Source organism: Pan paniscus, chromosome 21 (assembly GCF_029289425.2).
Source record: "Pan paniscus chromosome 21, NHGRI_mPanPan1-v2.0_pri, whole genome shotgun sequence".
In the NCBI taxonomy this organism is placed as follows: Eukaryota; Metazoa; Chordata; class Mammalia; order Primates; family Hominidae; genus Pan; species Pan paniscus.
The window spans coordinates 6,903,503-6,920,456 of NC_073270.2; the positions used below are offsets into that span (position 1 = coordinate 6,903,503).

The following is a 16,954-nucleotide window of genomic DNA, read 5'->3' on the forward strand; positions in this document are numbered from 1 at the left end:
GTTTCCAGGCCACTTTACTTCATTCTTTACTTCTTTCTCAGTCGTTTACTGGTTCTTCATCTCCACAACCTCTTACCTGTTGTTAACTAAGGTGCTTAGTTCTTGGACCTTTTGTCTTCTAGGTCTGTATTTACCTTCTTGGTGATCTTGTATCGTTTCATTGGCTTTACCTACCTATCCGTGAAAAATTCTAAATTTATAATCTCGTTTCCCTTGAATATCAGGCACATACTTCTTATTGTCTACACAGTATCTCCACAAATTTCTCAAACTTAACATGTCTAAAATTAAAATCCTGATTTTGCCTTTCAAATCTATTTTCACAGTCTTCCTCATCTCAGTAAATGACAACTCTCATTATAATTGCTCAAATCAGAAAACACGGAGCCATCCTTGACTTTTTCTCATACCCCACATTAATCTGTCAGCAAATCTTGTTGGCTGTACCGTCAAAATATATCTGCTATCTAACCACTTCTTCATTACCCTGGTCCATGGCACCATCATGTCTCACATGGATTATTACTGTAATCTAATTGGCATGCCTGTAACCACGCTTGCCCCTTCCTGTTATTTTTAATACAGTAATCTCATTAAAAATTAGATTGTGTTACTCTTGCTCACAACCCTCCAGTAACTGCCCGTCTCGCTCAGAGTGAAAGCCAAAGTCTTGAGAGTGGCCCAGGGCCATTCATGTTCTGGCCTTTCACCTCTTTTGCCTCCTTATCTGCTGCTTCCCATGTCTCCTCTTCTCTAGCTCCATTGGTGGCTCTGCCTTGGACACCACCAGCACACCAGGCACGTCACATTTCCTCATAAGAGCCTTTGTACTTGCTGTTCCGTTTGCCTGGAATGTTCTTACCCCAGATAGAGCTGCAAAGGCTTGTTTTCTTCCCCCTTAATGTTTTGCTGAACTGTCCTGATCCCAGTGAGGTCTTCCCTAAATACCGTATTTTAACTTATAACCTCCCTGCCCCTGCTGCACCTTAGCAGACCTTATTTTCCTTACCCTAATCTACTTTTTCCTTCCATAGCACTTTTTACCTTCTATATTGTTTACTTTTTTATTGCCTAGAACCCCTATTGGCTGAGTAGAACATAAGCTTCCAAGAGCAGGGAATTTTGTCTTTTCAGTGCCATACTTGGCATTCCTAGAACATAGTACTGGTATATAGAAGGCATTCAGTTTATTGAATTTATAAATTTATTGCATTTATATCTAGTAAATATTTGCTGAATAAATAAATACCAAAAACATGTATCTCGTTATTATATAGCTCATCAGAAGTGAGAATATCTTTGCTAAGTTACCAGGTAAAATATAGTAATAAAAAGATGATACTCATGAAACCATGAAACTTTTCATTAACTAGAAGTAGAAGGTGATTTGGAGGTTTTTTAAAAAAATTTTAATGCCAGCACTTTGGGAGGCCAAGGCAGGCAGAGCACTTGAGACCAGGAGTTTGAGACCAGCCTGGCCAACATGGCAAAACCCTGTCTCTACTAAAAATACAAAAATTAGTTGGGTGAGGTGGCGCATGCCTGTAATCCCTGCTGCTCAGGTGGCTGAGGCACAAGAATCGCTTGAACCAAGGAGTTGCAGTGAGACATGATGGTGCCACTGTACTCCAGCCTGGGTAACAGAACGAAACTCTGTCTCTCAAAAAAAAAAAAAAAAAAAAAAATTCAAAGTTTATGTTTTATGCTTTAAAACAAGGGGTCATTAAACTTTGGTCCACAGGTCAAACCAGCCAACAGCGTGTTTTAGTACAGTCCACAAGCTAAAACTGGCTTATATATTTTTAAAAGATTGTAAAGTACAAACAAACAAACAAACAGAAAAGCCGAAGAATATGTAAGGTTGTGCATGGCCTGTGAAACTTAAAATATATACTTCTGCACCTTTGCGGAAAAGGCTTACCAGCTTCTGCTTTATACTTTGAAAAGTGACAGCCAAAGTAGGAAGTAGCTTGACTTTGTTCCTACCCCATCTCTGAGGAATTGCATTAGCAATCTTGATAATTTCCAGTAATACCATGAATCCAGAGAGGTATAGGCAGACAGAGCAATAGGCAGCTCAGGGAAAGGTGGAGATAAAGCCTGTGAGTGTACCACTGCTAGGATCTTAGCACAGGCAGGGAAGGCTCACTATGTCCCAGAGCCCCACATTGAACAGCAGGAACAGGCTAATGCACTGGGATCCCCTGCCATGAATATGGGACACATTCCCAACAGAGGGGGGTGAACTCTCAGAAGAGATCAGCAAGAAAGGTGGCACAAAGTTCAACAAAGCCCCCCTAGCTTCCCCCTCCTAAATCATTACGTTACCAAAAAGTGCAAACTGTAGCTGGAAAGGAAAAAATGGGTCAAAATTACATTGGGAAAAGCGTATTGACAAGAATTCATATATACTGTGTCGGAAAAAATAGGTTTGGACAGAGCAGCCATTATTATACATGAGCAAGACAAAGAGACAGCATAGCAGCTGTGAAGAAATAACGTAGGAAGAAAGAAATACATTTAATATGCCCAGTAAAAGACCTCACTGTAGACAAAATTATAATCTAAGGAACAAATGAAAATTTCCCATGAGTGTTTCATGTTTGATAAGAACATTAATGAAATAGCTCAAAACAAAAAGATAAGGCTATGAGAGACAAATTGATGACTAACAATGTTATTAAACTAATATATAAAATTGACACTGCTGAATGAGAAATTATAAAGAGGAAAGGCTTGAGATAATCGCAGTGAATGCAAAAGAACAAAGCTTAATACAATTAGAGGGGAAGTAACAGAGATAGAGAACAAAGGAAATTCAACATAATTGGTTCCATGAAGTAGAACACCCAAACATGAAACCAGAAATGGATTCAAGGATAGAAGAAAATCTGTTGAAATAAACTAAAGGCACTGTATGTGCCAGGAATGTCATGTCTATTGCACAAGTTATTGGGGACTCTCTAACATTACTTTATAATATTTGTCTTCCCTGCTCCCCATACCAGTTAGGTTAGCAGCTGGGGGTCAAAAAGACTAATCAGCAGTTATTTTCCATATACTCCTCTGTGCTAGTAAGGCTTACTTAGGTATAGAGTAGATATGGAGGGGTTTAACCACAGCAAAGCCCTTCAGATGTGACCCCCAGATACTAAACTAACTGGTATGGGGAGAAAGGAAGACAAATATTACGAGGTAATGTTAGGGAATCTCCAATAACTTATGCAATAGACATGACATTCCTGGTACATACAGTGCCTTTAGTTAGTGGTGGTGCATTGTATTATGTTTAAAGAGATTAAGTGATTTCCCTATAAGTGCATTCAAGTGTATAGTCAATACCTGGTATAGGTTTTGAAATATACTTATTAAACATAATAAACTTATTATATGTGTATTGAGGTATACTTATTGTGCGTGTGTGTGTGTGTGTGTGTGTGTGTGTGTGTATGTAAGTAACATCTCACCCATTTGAATTTAACTCCTTAAGCATTTTGAGAATTACTCTTACCTCCTCTTCATTTTTGTAATCCTCACAACATAGTGCCTTGCGTATGAAAAATGCTAAAGGAATAACTATTACACAAAACTCAGTTAAATAAGACAAATGTATTAACTTGCTGCGGAACAAACAGTAATTCTCCATTGTATGACATTTTATAATTTTAACTGCTGAAACAAATGGAAATAATTATTGTGAAACAATTTCTATCCTATAAAACTTAGAACTCGACCAAAGAAAAAATGTTTTTTCTGCTTTATTCTACTTTGATTGTAGGTATTTGTGGAATCGATGAATTTGATAAGATGGGGAATCAACATCAAGCCTTGTTGGAAGCCATGGAGCAGCAAAGTATTAGTCTTGCTAAGGCTGGTGTGGTTTGTAGCCTTCCTGCGAGAACTTCCATTATTGCTGCTGCAAATCCAGTTGGAGGACATTACAATAAAGCCAAAACAGTTTCTGAGAATTTAAAGTAAGTCTCTTCAAATATTTATACCTTTAATATATTGAATCACTCTAATTCAATAAGAAAAAGAAATAGTTCACAGAACTACAGGAGAAAAACATGGATATTTCACAGAAGTTATAAATGTCCAATAAATGTACAAAAATGTGCTTAAACACTGCAGAGTAAAACAATGAAGTACCAATGAGATCCACCAGATTGGCAAACATTTTAAATATTAATCATTTTTGGCAAAGTAGTGTGGAAATGGTTCCTCAGTGGCTGGGCGGGTGGCTTATGCCTGTAATCCCAGCACTTTGGGAGGCTGAGGCAGGTGGATCACCTGAAGTCAGGAGTTTGAGAACAGCCTGGCCAACATGGCAAAACCCCATCTTTAGTAAAAATACAAAAATTAGCCAGGCATGATGGCAGCCGCCTGTAATCTCAGCTACTTGGGAGGCTGAGGCAGGAGAATTGCTTGAACCTGGGAGGTGGAGGTTGCAGTGAGCCGAGATTGTGCCACCACACTCCAGCCTGGGTGACAGAGTGAGACGCCATGTCAAAAAAAAAGAAAAAGAAATTGTTTCTCACATACACAATTTATTATTTTGTGGGACCCCTTGGTGTGTTGATCACAATTCTAAATGCACATTCTGTTTGTTATAGCCACTCTACTTTTAGGACTACTGTTCACAGAAATAGTCATACAAGTGCACAACGATAGGTTTATAGCATGGGTATTGCAGCATTATTGCTGCCAAACATTGGAAACACCTTAAAACTATAATAAGACTGTAGTGATTATGAGAACAAAAGTGGCTTTGTATGTACTAATGGGGGAACATGTCTGTGCTGTACTATTAAGTGAGAAGAGCACATTAACAAACTTAAATATGTGGTATGATCCTGCTTTTTTCAAAAACAATGTTTATATCTGTATGTATGCTTTCTCTTCTAATTCATTCTGTACAGCTTGGACAAAATGTGTGGAAAAGGAAAAATATATTTAAGTGATACAAAAGTGAGAAAAAGACAAAAGAGTACCTCCTGAAAAATTAGAGCCTTAAGCCTAGTGGGGGTGGAGTTAATTTCCTGTTGTTTAATAATGTATCAATATAGAAACAGTCTTTGATACATAGTGAAATACACAATGTGTACTTGGAGATTTAGGGTATTTACCACCACCACCAAAAAAATCAACCTACTGGTAGTTTTTCTTTAGTAAAATGACAAAGTGCTATATTAGAAAAATCAGAAAGATCTATTGAACAAAAATCCAGCAGACTTGGATTCTGTTTTTTAATGGTATCATGAACAAAATACTGAACTAGCTAACCTCTGATATCCCATGTAGCAGTATTGCCAATTAGTGATAATAGGACATGAAGAATTCAGTGGGTTTGGGGGTGTGAGAAAGAGCCATGTCCTCAACCTACCCAGGGTAGATACATGTAATTCTTGTGCCCATGTTGCAGTGGTTGGATATATCGAATCCAAGAAGCTATTTGCTTATTTCTTTAATCTAAATCTTGGTTTTTCAAGTTCTGCGTGGAACTTGAGTAGTAAACAAGTGAGTAAACAGTTTTCTAGTTTTTCCTTTTGATTCCAATCATTGTTTCTTCTTTCTTTCATGCTTCATAGAATGGGGAGTGCACTACTATCCAGATTTGATTTGGTCTTTATCCTGTTAGATACTCCAAATGAGCATCATGATCACTTACTCTCTGAACATGTGATTGCAATAAGAGCTGGAAAGCAGAGAACCATTAGCAGTGCCACAGTAGCTCGTATGAATAGTCGAGATTCAAATACTTCGGTACTTGAAGTAGTTTCTGAGAAACCATTATCAGAAAGACTAAAGGTATAAATGTTTCTTCTCCTTATTCAGTTTGGTTCTGTTTGAATGTCAAAGTTCAGTGTGTGGCTTATTGTAGAGCAGTAGAATACAAACTTTTTTTTTACCAGAACTTTTTAATATTTCCATACTAGAGTTTATGTAAACTTCATTTGAAATAATCCAAGTCAGCCTGGCGCGGTGGCTTATGCCGGTAATCCCAGCACTTTGGGAGGCCGAGGCAGGTGGATCATGAGGTCAAGAGATCGAGACCATCCTGGCCAACATGATGAAACCCTATCTCTACTAAAAATACAAAAATTAGCTGGGCATGGTGGCGCGTGTCTGTAATCCCAGCTACTTGGGAGGCTGAGGCAGGAGAATTGCTTGAACCTGGGAGGCGGAGGTTGCAGTGAGCTGAGATCGCACCACTGCACTCCAGCCTGAGTGACAGAGCGAAACTGTCTCAAAAAAAGAAAAAAAAAGGAATCTAAGTCAGCTAAGATGAGACCTACAGATAAAGTGTTTGGTTGATTTGGAGAGTCTTTTAGAATTGTATATGTATCTAAACAAGTTACTTATTCTGAGACATAGTCTCACTCTATCGCTCAGGCTGGAGTGCAGTGGTGTGATCTTGGCTCACTGCAACCTCTGTCTCTCGGGTTCAAGTGATTCTCCTGCCCCAGTCTCCCAAGTAGCTGGGACTCCAGGCACGTGCCACCACGCCCGGCTAATTTTTGTATTTTTAGTAGAGATGGGGTTTTGCTGTGTTGGCCAGGCTGGTCTTGAACTCCTGACCTCAGGTGATGTGTCCTCCTTGGTCTCCCAAAGCGCAGGGATTACAGGCGTGAGCCACTGCACCTGGCCTAAACAAGTTATTTTAGCAGAAATATTTTATTTGCTACTTATCTTTGTTATCTTGGGCCTTTTAATCATGCTTCAGGTGGTTCCTGGAGAAACAATAGATCCCATTCCCCACCAGCTATTGAGAAAGTACATTGGCTATGCTCGGCAGTATGTGTACCCAAGGCTATCCACAGAAGCTGCTCAAGTTCTTCAAGATTTTTACCTTGAGCTCCGGAAACAGAGCCAGAGGTTAAATAGCTCACCAATCACTACCAGGCAGCTGGAATCTTTGATTCGTCTGACAGAGGTTTGTTTCTTTTTATGGTCATGCTTTTTTTGGCTTAAAGGGGAAGGGTGTGCCTTGACTTCTCTTTTGAAGTATTTTCTGCATAATTGACTCCATTTTTCTTTCTATAGAGAGATGTTAGAAATGGATGGATGAAAGTTTTTTAAAAGATTTTGTCATGTCTATAACATATCCAAGTATAGCTACTTCTTTCTAGTCACAGAATCAATTACTTAGCATGCAACTTTTCTTTTGTTTTTCTTTGACTGACCCTTAGGAGACTCCTGGAATATCTGAAAAGTGGTTAGGTTAACTAGGAGTATGAGACCCAAGTTGAGTATATGGGAACATGGAATGTGTCAGGTATCTTGAGTATTTTATTTTTTACATGACAGGTCCACAAGGATAGTTCCTGTGTTTTTAACAGCAGTAATATCTATTCACATTTTGAAATACTAAGAGAACTCTGGCAGTAAAAATTAGCTAGCTCAGAGTTTGGGCTTTTTGCTCCTAAAATCTGATTAATTCTTCTTTGTTGTTTTACCATATTGGTTAGGTATGATTTCCTAAAAGTAAAAGGCAAGGGAAAACCAAGTATATTTCATCATCAAATCTCCTGAAATGATTACTCAGAAATATACGTTAATAAGTAAAAATGAGGTTTATCCTTATTTTAAGTGAGTTGTAATTTTCATAGTCAAGGTTTCACAGATTTTTTTTGTTTGTTTGCCCTGAGTCAGGGTCTCCCTCTGTCACCTAGGCTGGAGTTCAGTGGCATGATCAAGGCTCATTGCAGCCTCTCCTCCCAGGCTCAAGGGATCCTCCCACCTCAGCTTCCCAAGTAGCTGGGACTACAGGCATACATCACCGCACCCAGCTAATTTGAAAATTTTTTTGTAGAGACAGGTCCTCACTTTGTTGCCCAGGCTGGTCTCGAACTCCTGGGCTCAAGTGATCCTCCCACCTCAGCCTCCCAAAGTGCTGGGATTATAGGCGTGAGCCACCACCCCCAGCCCAGAGAATTACTTTCATATTTTGACTTTTGATGTTATAACCTTCTTCGCCTAAAGGTCAGTTTTTGTGTAAAATGAGTAAATGAAGTAAAGCTTAGACATACTATGGTAAATATATTCATCTTTCATCATCTGAAAATGGTGTTTTCTTTTAAAGGCACGAGCAAGGTTGGAATTGAGAGAGGAAGCAACCAAAGAAGATGCTGAGGATATAGTGGAAATTATGAAATATAGGTAAGATAAAAATTTCAAATTGTTTTACATGAAATACCAGTTATCTTCCCATCTCAAATTAGGTGATAGGCCAAGGCTACTTTTATTTAGCCCATTGGGTCACTTATTTTCCTCCTAAACAGAGTACCGTTTCTTAGTTTAAAATATTTCTCACTGTGTAAATAATCTTTACATTAGAAATTTTTTTGAATGAGTAATACATTTACATAGTGCTAAAATCAGTTCCAAAACCTACTGGAGAAGAGCTATTTACCACCTACTCGCCCTTCACCCAGACACCCATTGCTTTTCCACAGTCCGCTGTTTATACTCTTCTGTACTGGTTTTGAATTTTAACAATATATCCAGAGACCTTTTTTTATTAGAGACTCTTTTTTTATAGCTAGAGTATTCTATTGTGTAGATATACTATATAGTATATTTGATCAGTCCCCTATTGACACATAAATATTTTCCATTCTTGTGCTTTTAAATAATGCTACAATGAGTAATGTTCTACGTAAGATACTTCATATGTGGGTAAGTTGTGCACCTACATGATAAATTCTCAGAAGCGATATTTCTGGGTTCAACAGTAAATACTATAGGTTTTTGATAAATATTGCTAAATTGTATCCTTTGCATTTTACATCATTTAGTAGATAATGATTCCTAGAAGGTAGAAAAGAAAAATTAATTGAGCATATATGTTTACCTTAGACATAGATTTTTAAAAATCAGTAATATTATTTTAGGTAGTTTTTTTTATTCCAGATAAAAAAAATTTTTTAATAGGTCCATACTTTCATAAGCTTCAAAATTCCAAAGTTCAAAAAGTATAGGCCGGGCATGGTGGCTCACACCTGTAATCCCAGCACTTTGGGAGGCCGAGGCAAGTGGATCACCTGAGGTCCGGAGTTTCAGACCAGCCTGGGCAACATGGTGAAACCCCGTCTCTACTAAAAATACAAAAAATTAGCCGGGCGTGGTGGCTAGCGCCTGTAATCTCAGTTACTTGGGAGGCTGAGGCGGGAGATTTGCTTGAACCTGGGAGGTGGAGGTTGCAGTGAGCTGAGATTGTGCCACTGTATACTCTAGCCTGGGTGACAGAGCAAGACTCTGTCTCAAAAAAAAAAAAAGTATATAGTGGAAAAAGTTTCCTCCTACTCAGCTTAATAGTTACCCCGTTCTTCCTGCTAGCCAGTGGCAATTATTAGCAGTTTTTTGTGTGACTACATATCTATATATTCTTTTTTCCCCTTTGTAGACAAATGGTAACTATAACAACATACCATATACATACTATACCTTGCTTTTTTCATTTAGAATGCATTTTTAATATCCTCTGATAGCAATGAAAATACATTATCTGTTAGGAATCTACTTTTTCAAGACCAAAAAATATATTGAAGATGAAATTATCTTATTTTGTTAAGTAATTTCTAATTCTTCTAAGGTAGATGAATTCTTTTGTCCTAGTAGCTGCTGATTCTGAGGTTTGCATGGTGTCAGAACCAGGTGGTTTTGCCCAGCTGTTCCCCTTTGGCTGTGAATAAAAGTGCAGCATAGCTGGAAGAGCAAGGGCTTTGGAGTTCAACCTGGAGCTGCCATGGCAAGTTACACACTGCTTCTCAGTTTCCTCTGGTGTAAAACACACCACAAAGGATTGTGCTCTGAGGTGTCATGCAGTGATGCTCAATAAAGTGACAAATACGGTTCTGATACATTAGAGAACACTCAGTAAACACTGTTTACTATCAATAGCGCAAGTCTTTTTTTTTTTTTTGGAGACAGTCTGGCTCTGTCGCCCAGGCTGGAGTGCAGTGGTGTGATGTTGGCTCACTGCAGCCTGCGCCCCCTGGGTTCAAGCAATTCTCCTGCCTGAGCCTCCCAAGTAGCTGGGACTGCAGGTGCATGCCACCACACCTGCTAATTTTTGTATTTTTAGTAGAGATGGGGTTTCACCATGTTGCCCAGGATGGTCTCAAACTGCTGGCCTTAAGTGATCTGCCTGCCTTGTCCTCCCAAAGTGCTGGGATTACAGGCATGAGCCACCACGCCTGGCCTGATAGTGCAAGTTTTGTTGATACTCAGATGAGGCCGAACAGATCCCCTTTTCTCTGAGTTATACCATAAACCGAAGGCCTCAAAAACTGGCAGATCTCACCCTAGATAAGAAGTTTCCAAAATTACCCTTTTCAAAGAATTTTTATGGTCTAGTCCTCAGTGCTCTCCATCTAAATTGTGCAGTATGTCTTAGCTGCAGATCCTTTTCTTCTTGTCTTTTCCTCATAGGGAGAGACTTTACCTAGTTGTCTCTTTGTCCCCAGCCTGGTACTGGCCCATCCCTGGAGGCTGCTGTCTTCTCTCTGCTGCCTCTAGAAGTATGCAGATGGGTAGAAGGGCACCCATGTCACCTCCTGAAGGTACAAGAATCTGCAGCTTGTTTCCTGCCCTTAGAGGGAGTCCATGGAAGAAGAGGAACCTTTCTCCTTAATTCAGTCTCAGAGTTTGTAAGCAACCGTGAGGTTCTACCGGCTGTCTTTGAAAGCTTTAAAGATTCTAGAATTGACAGCTCTTAATTTTTTATTGGTGGCACCAAAGTAACTGCCTCATAATAAGAAAAATTAATAATTATTGACTCCCAACCCTTTCAGCTAATTTCTAACAACTTACCTTCTGTGTCTAAGTATCCTATTGGTATGGCATCACACAGTGCTTTTTTTTTTTTTCTCTCTCTTTTTTAGACAGAGTCTCGCTCTGTCATCCAGGCTGGAGAGTACAGTGGCGTGATCTCAGTTCACTGCAACCTCTGCCTCCTGGGTTCAAGCGATTCTCCTGCCTCAGCCTCCTGAATAGCTGGGATTACAGGCACCTGCCACCACGCCCAGCTAATTTTTTTGTATTTTTAGTAGAGACAGGGTTTCGCCAAGTTGGCCAGGCTAGTCTTGAACTCCTGACCTCAGGTGATCTGCCCACCTTGGCCTCCCAAAGTGCTGGGATTACAGGTGGGAGCCACCGCGCCTGACATCACACAGTCCTTGACCCATCAATTTTCTCTCTTTATGTGATTCAGTACTAGGGTTTGAGGGATCTTGTAGCTGAAAATTTTACCAACCTGGCTTTAGTCCCTCTCCAGTTGATCTCATTATGTTGGAGACCCTCTAGTTGCCATTTATAAGCAACCAGATAGTGTAGGAATTTACTAGACTTTCTCATACAACTTGCTGCTAGGGGCATGGTGTGCTAGCATATGAAGTAAAAGAATGGCCACAAAATCTAGTTGTCTGCCTGACTTCTTGTGGGTATGGCTTTCTAAGAGACCAGACTAGAGACTGACCTAGCAGAGATATTTTTTCCCATTAGGAAAGTAAGTCACAACCCAACCAAAATTTCAGAATTTTTTTTAACTTTTTTTCCTATAAAAAAAACAAAGACCAAAAATAGGCACTTCTTATTTAATGATGAGAAGTTGCCTGTTGACTTACAGTCTAGAATGTGTGCATCTTGCTTTCTCTGCATCCTGCACTTGAACCCTCCACCTTTGGGAGTGTGGCTGAGATTCCCACTCCTGATTTCTTTTTCCTTTTAATGATCTCTGGCCCTCTGGGTCTTCTGGTGCCTGGCTCTCCTGAATGTCATGTTTCTACTTTGTAGACTGTTCATCTGTCGAGCAAATTAAGGGGTACACTACCCTGCTCCTTTTCTCTCTTAACCTGTAACATTCTCCTCTTGAGGCTTTACCATTGCTCAATTTCTGCAGGCCTTAGACCACAGGCGTCACCTCAACTGTTTACTGTTTCCCCACAGTAAATTCATTGGTCTGTGGACACGGTAGATTAGTTCTCCTATCTGAGCATCATGCTTAAGCAGAGTAAATTAGGCTATAATTACCTTTTCAATAAAAATGCTATATTGCCCATTTATGGTTGGTTATACTTGGTATAAGATTTCTCTGCATGTCTGAATACTCACGTTGGACAGTGTTTGCATGTGCTTTCCTGTCCAAGAGGAACTCTTGAGTGTTGCCTCATGGAACTCTGTATTCGTACTGCTTCCCAGAATTGCTTTGGTGGTAAATTTGAACAAGTTTCAGATCAGTTTACATCTGGGCCCCTGAAAAAAAGAGGTCATATTATTAAGTGTAAACAGTACCCACATGACATTACCAGATTGTTTCCCTGAATTGTCTCAGTATGTTTACTGGCATTCATAAAAATTTTCAGGAAAAAGAAAATAGTTTGATTGGAATTACCTGACACTATGTTCATGGTAGAGATCAAGATCCAGTGAAACACAATGAAATTAGATTATGAATTATCTGTTTGTTATGCTCAACATGCATTCCGTCCTTAGTTTATGAGAGCAGGGACCTTATCTGACTCATTTACCAGTATATTCCCAGGGCCCAGAATCATGCCTGTCATAAAGTAGGCCTTCAGTAAATGTCCTGCACTGATAGTAAAGTTGACCTTAGTAATGATTCATTCATTCATTAAATCTTCCATTTCAGAGTTTTCATCTCTTCAGCTTCGTTCAATCTTTGCCCTTAATGTGGTTTTAAACCTTTTAAGATTACATTTTAACTGGGAAGCCAACAGTTGAATAAGAAAATTCTTAAACTGTGACATAGCTTGTCTGAGTTACCAGAGCACTTAGCTGTATTTTAAAAAACTAAATGCTTATATTTAGTAGACAGTTCACATAAGCTTTCTCCTAAAATTGAAAACATACTAGGTAGCAGAAGAGAACAGAGCCACCTTTAAAGGTGAGAGATCATTGTTTTTTTCTATTTCAGGAAACTGGCTCAAATATTTTACATAGCTTTTTAAAATCTGAAGCAGTGTAGCAGATTCAAATCTGAGATACGCCACTTACTAGTTGTGTAACTTCTGGCAAGTCACTTTAAGCTTAGCATAGGTTGGTGCAAAAGTAGTTGCAGTTTTTGCCATAAGAAAAGCAATTTCAAAAACCTCTATTACTCTTGCACCAGCCTAATAAGAATGTTTTTTCATCCGTAAAATGGGAATAAGAATAGTTCCTAAATCACAGGATTGCTGGGAGGGTTAAGTGGGATAGCCTATGTTAAACAAATATAATTAAGACAAATGTTACCTATTATTATTAACTGAAAGCATTTTTAACAACTTTCTCATGAGAAACAAGCATATGGGAGGTTCATCTTAAAAGAGATTATGCTGTATTTCAGAGGAAAACACTTACCATCTTACTGTTTTATCATTTTAATAGTTTTATTTGAATGACTCATTCCTATTTGCATAATGTAGGCTTTTAACTGTTCAAGGAACAAAAGGGAGCTTTATTGTTTATAACCCATTAAAATCATTCCGGCAGCTCATTAAGGGAAGGGATTATACCTGTTTTGTTCACCACTGTAAGCCTGTTGCCCAGCAGGTGACCAGTATGTATTTGACTAATTAATTAATTCCTGATTAAATAACAGTTTTGCCAATTAGTCTGGCTGTGAAATATAGCTATCCCATTGTTCAGGCGGGGAATCAGCAATAGAGTTGGATTAAACAGGATGGTTAATTATGTTTCTAACTAGTGTTTTCAGACTTTAGCTAAAATTCACTATCAAGTACGTACTTCTTTCCTTGGTGATATTGTGAAAATAAGAGAAAGCAGAAGAAATCTGGCAGTAATAGGTGCATCCTTTAATATCTAACCAGTATCAATGCAACTCACCATAACCTTTCTAGTTCATTCCTAGAGTATTTTAAATACCTTTTATTTAAAATACTGGTGCGGCCAGATGCTGCTCCAGGAGATAGGACACATTTTTATTCAGTGAAGTCTAAATTTATTATATTTAGAATTTCTTTTCTTCATGAATCAAAAAGAATGTCCCAGGTATTTATATTGTAGTTTATCAATATTGTGTTTTTATGCATTTCTCTCTTCAAATTTAGGAGTTTCTTAAAAGCAGTAACTGTGTCCAAAATATTTTTATTCCTTATCAATCCGTCATAGTGAATTTCAGAGTGGCCCCTTAATAAACACATGTTGAAATGTTTGCTAAGTGAGCCTTGTGGCTACTTCCAAATTTTTCTTCTGTAACCTGAAAGCCCAGGACAACAATTTCTATGGCAGTGCTACATTGGGTAATTTTTTCTTCCTTTCTTTTTAAGCATGCTAGGAACTTACTCTGATGAATTTGGGAACCTAGATTTTGAGCGATCCCAGCATGGTTCTGGAATGAGCAACAGGTCAACAGCGAAAAGATTTATTTCTGCTCTCAACAACGTTGCTGAAAGAACTTATAATAATATATTTCAATTTCATCAACTTCGGCAGATTGCCAAAGAACTAAACATTCAGGTATGTTAAACTAGTTAATCTCTTTTGTAATAATTTCAGGAGGTCCTTGTTAATATATAGTAGAACAGAAACAGTTTTTACTTATTTAAGATTCATACCTGCTTCTTCTCAAAGGCTTTTCAGCATCTTGATAGTCAGAGGGAAACATTGTAGTAAGACAGTCTCTATGTTTTTCTGACTGTCTCTTGTGGATATGTCATTTTAACATCTTTTAACGTTGGATCCCTCATCTGTTAAATGGACATGATTATACCAATTCCTACTTCAAAGTTCTCGTGAAAATCAATGTAATAGCACTTCAAACATGGGCTGTTACACATTATGGAAAATTAACTTCTTAATTTCAAAAGTTAGCTTGATTTTTGTTTTTCAGCTAACCTAAAACAAATGTAAAATATTCTCTGCATATTGGAATTTTTATTTTTTATTTATTTAGGCATTATAGAATCCAGAACTCAAATATAGGCAGTTTGCTCTGTAAGAAATAAAAATAATTTTATTTGGCCAAGAAACTTTACAGGTACATATTATTATTTGAGAGATTTATTTTAAAAGTAATATTTTGACATGTTACTTAATGGGCTAAACCTTTTGATGTTTTCTTCCAGGTTGCTGATTTTGAAAATTTTATTGGATCACTAAATGACCAGGGTTACCTCTTGAAAAAAGGCCCAAAAGTTTACCAGCTTCAAACTATGTAAAAGGACTTCACCAAGTTAGGGCCTCCTGGGTTTATTGCAGATTAAAGCCATCTCAGTGAAGATATGCGCGCATGCACAGACAGACAGACAGACACACACACACACACACACAGTCAAATACTGTTCTCTGAAAAATGATGTCCCAAAAGTATTATAATAGGAAAAAAGCATTAAATATAATAAACTAATTTAAGAAGTGATAAAGTCTCCAGATGCAGTAGCTCACACTGTAATCACAGCAACTCAGGAGGCTAAGGTGAGAGGATTCCTTGAGGCCAGGGTTCGAGACCAACCTTGGGCAACATAGCAAGACCCCATTTCTTTAAAAAAAAAAAAAAATTTAAACTTAGCTGGGTATGGTGGCACATGCCTGTAGTCTCAGCTACTTGTGAGGCTGAGGCAGGAGGATTCTTTGAGCCCAGGAGTTTGAGGTTACAGTGAGCCACAATCACACCAATCACTGCACTCCAGCTTGGGCAATAAAGTAACTCTTGACTCAAAAAATAAAAAAAATTGTAGTGGTAGCCATGTGTTAATTGTTAAATAAATTCTCCAAAGGGCTAAAAGTAAATTATAAGTTTTTTATAGTTATATTTTTGACCTGCCTTTTATATGTATGAATATTTCATAGTTTTGCATATCAGATGTAGGCATACAAATACATAAACCAATGAATATATTACATATTCTGTGTTCCAATAAAACTTTATTTATGGACACTAAAATTTGAATTTCATAAAATTTTCCCATGTCAAGAATACAAAATACTTGAGTTTTGTTTTTAGCTATTTAATAATAGGTCTTATTTATTCCACAGGCTGTAGTTTGTAGTCTTGCTTGAAACAATAGAAACAGACTGATTAAGCAGGAGAAGTTTTTTGAAAGAATTTTGTTTAGCTCACGGAATTATTAGAAGGCAGGTGAACCAGGAGGGTAAGCTTCCAGCAGCAATTTGTAAAACCGTGCCTTAGAATTGGACTAAGGAAGAAGCTGCTGAGACTCCACTGCCACACAGGGCACTGGAAGAAAGTGCTGCTGCCTCCCTGCCCCACCTTTGCCACTTCTGCAGCAGGAATAGGTAGAAGAATGCCCCCACCCACACCGGAACAGCAACAAAAGGATTCTGCATGAGATGCCTCCCTAACTTGCTGAATTCAAAAAAGAAGTCGCATACAAAGACATCTGATTGAAAAAGGGTATGTTATATGCCCCTTTCATAGGCTGCTAGGGAGTTTTCCTGGTTCTACTTTCAGGTGGTGGGATCAATAAGACCAGAATTTCTCATATGTTGTGAGAGGATTCAAATGTTACAGGGTTGCCAGCCAAACTGTCAATCATGTATAAATCCAACAAACACTTTGTAACATCCAAGAACTCAGGAAATGTGAACCATTGTTGGAGAATCTACTAAAATATGGCTTCCCGCAAACGAAGATGAATGGAAAATGTAAATAAAAAGAACTGGCAGTGTATATCAGATGTTTAACTATAGGACCAGAACTAAGATGCGGAGACTATTGCCATAGACCACAATGTAAATTTTTAAGTGAGGAAGGAAAAATCAGGAATCAAAAGGGGCCAGGTGCAGCGGCTGACATCTATAATCCCAGAGCTTTGGGAGTTCAAGGCAGGAAGATCACTTGAAGCCAGTTTTGAGACCAGCCTATGCAACACATTGAGACCCTATCTCTACAAAAAATAGATTAGCTGGGCACGGTGGTGCATGCCTATTGTCCTAGCTACTGTGGAGGCTGAAGTAGGAAATCACTTGA

At 38.4% G+C, this 16,954-nt stretch overlaps 1 protein-coding gene across 2 annotated transcripts in view; it reads left to right on the forward strand.

The window, feature by feature from the left end:
* Positions 1-15,372, forward strand: part of MCM8 (minichromosome maintenance 8 homologous recombination repair factor) — a 46,222-nt gene extending 30,850 nt beyond the window's left edge. The window contains exons 14-19 of one of the 2 annotated variants that reach the window (XM_003821352.5): positions 3,779-3,974; positions 5,589-5,808; positions 6,725-6,934; positions 8,084-8,160; positions 14,292-14,481; positions 15,090-15,372. In XM_003821352.5, the coding sequence (XP_003821400.2) occupies positions 3,779-3,974; positions 5,589-5,808; positions 6,725-6,934; positions 8,084-8,160; positions 14,292-14,481; positions 15,090-15,182 (986 nt within the window). In that variant the 3' untranslated portion in view covers positions 15,183-15,372. Of the gene's footprint in view, positions 1-3,778; positions 3,975-5,588; positions 5,809-6,724; positions 6,935-8,083; positions 8,161-10,469; positions 10,566-14,291; positions 14,482-15,089 lie in introns of those variants that run through there. The other variant, XM_008974818.3, reaches the window with a different exon arrangement.
* Positions 15,373-16,954: the final 1,582 nt, after the last annotated feature.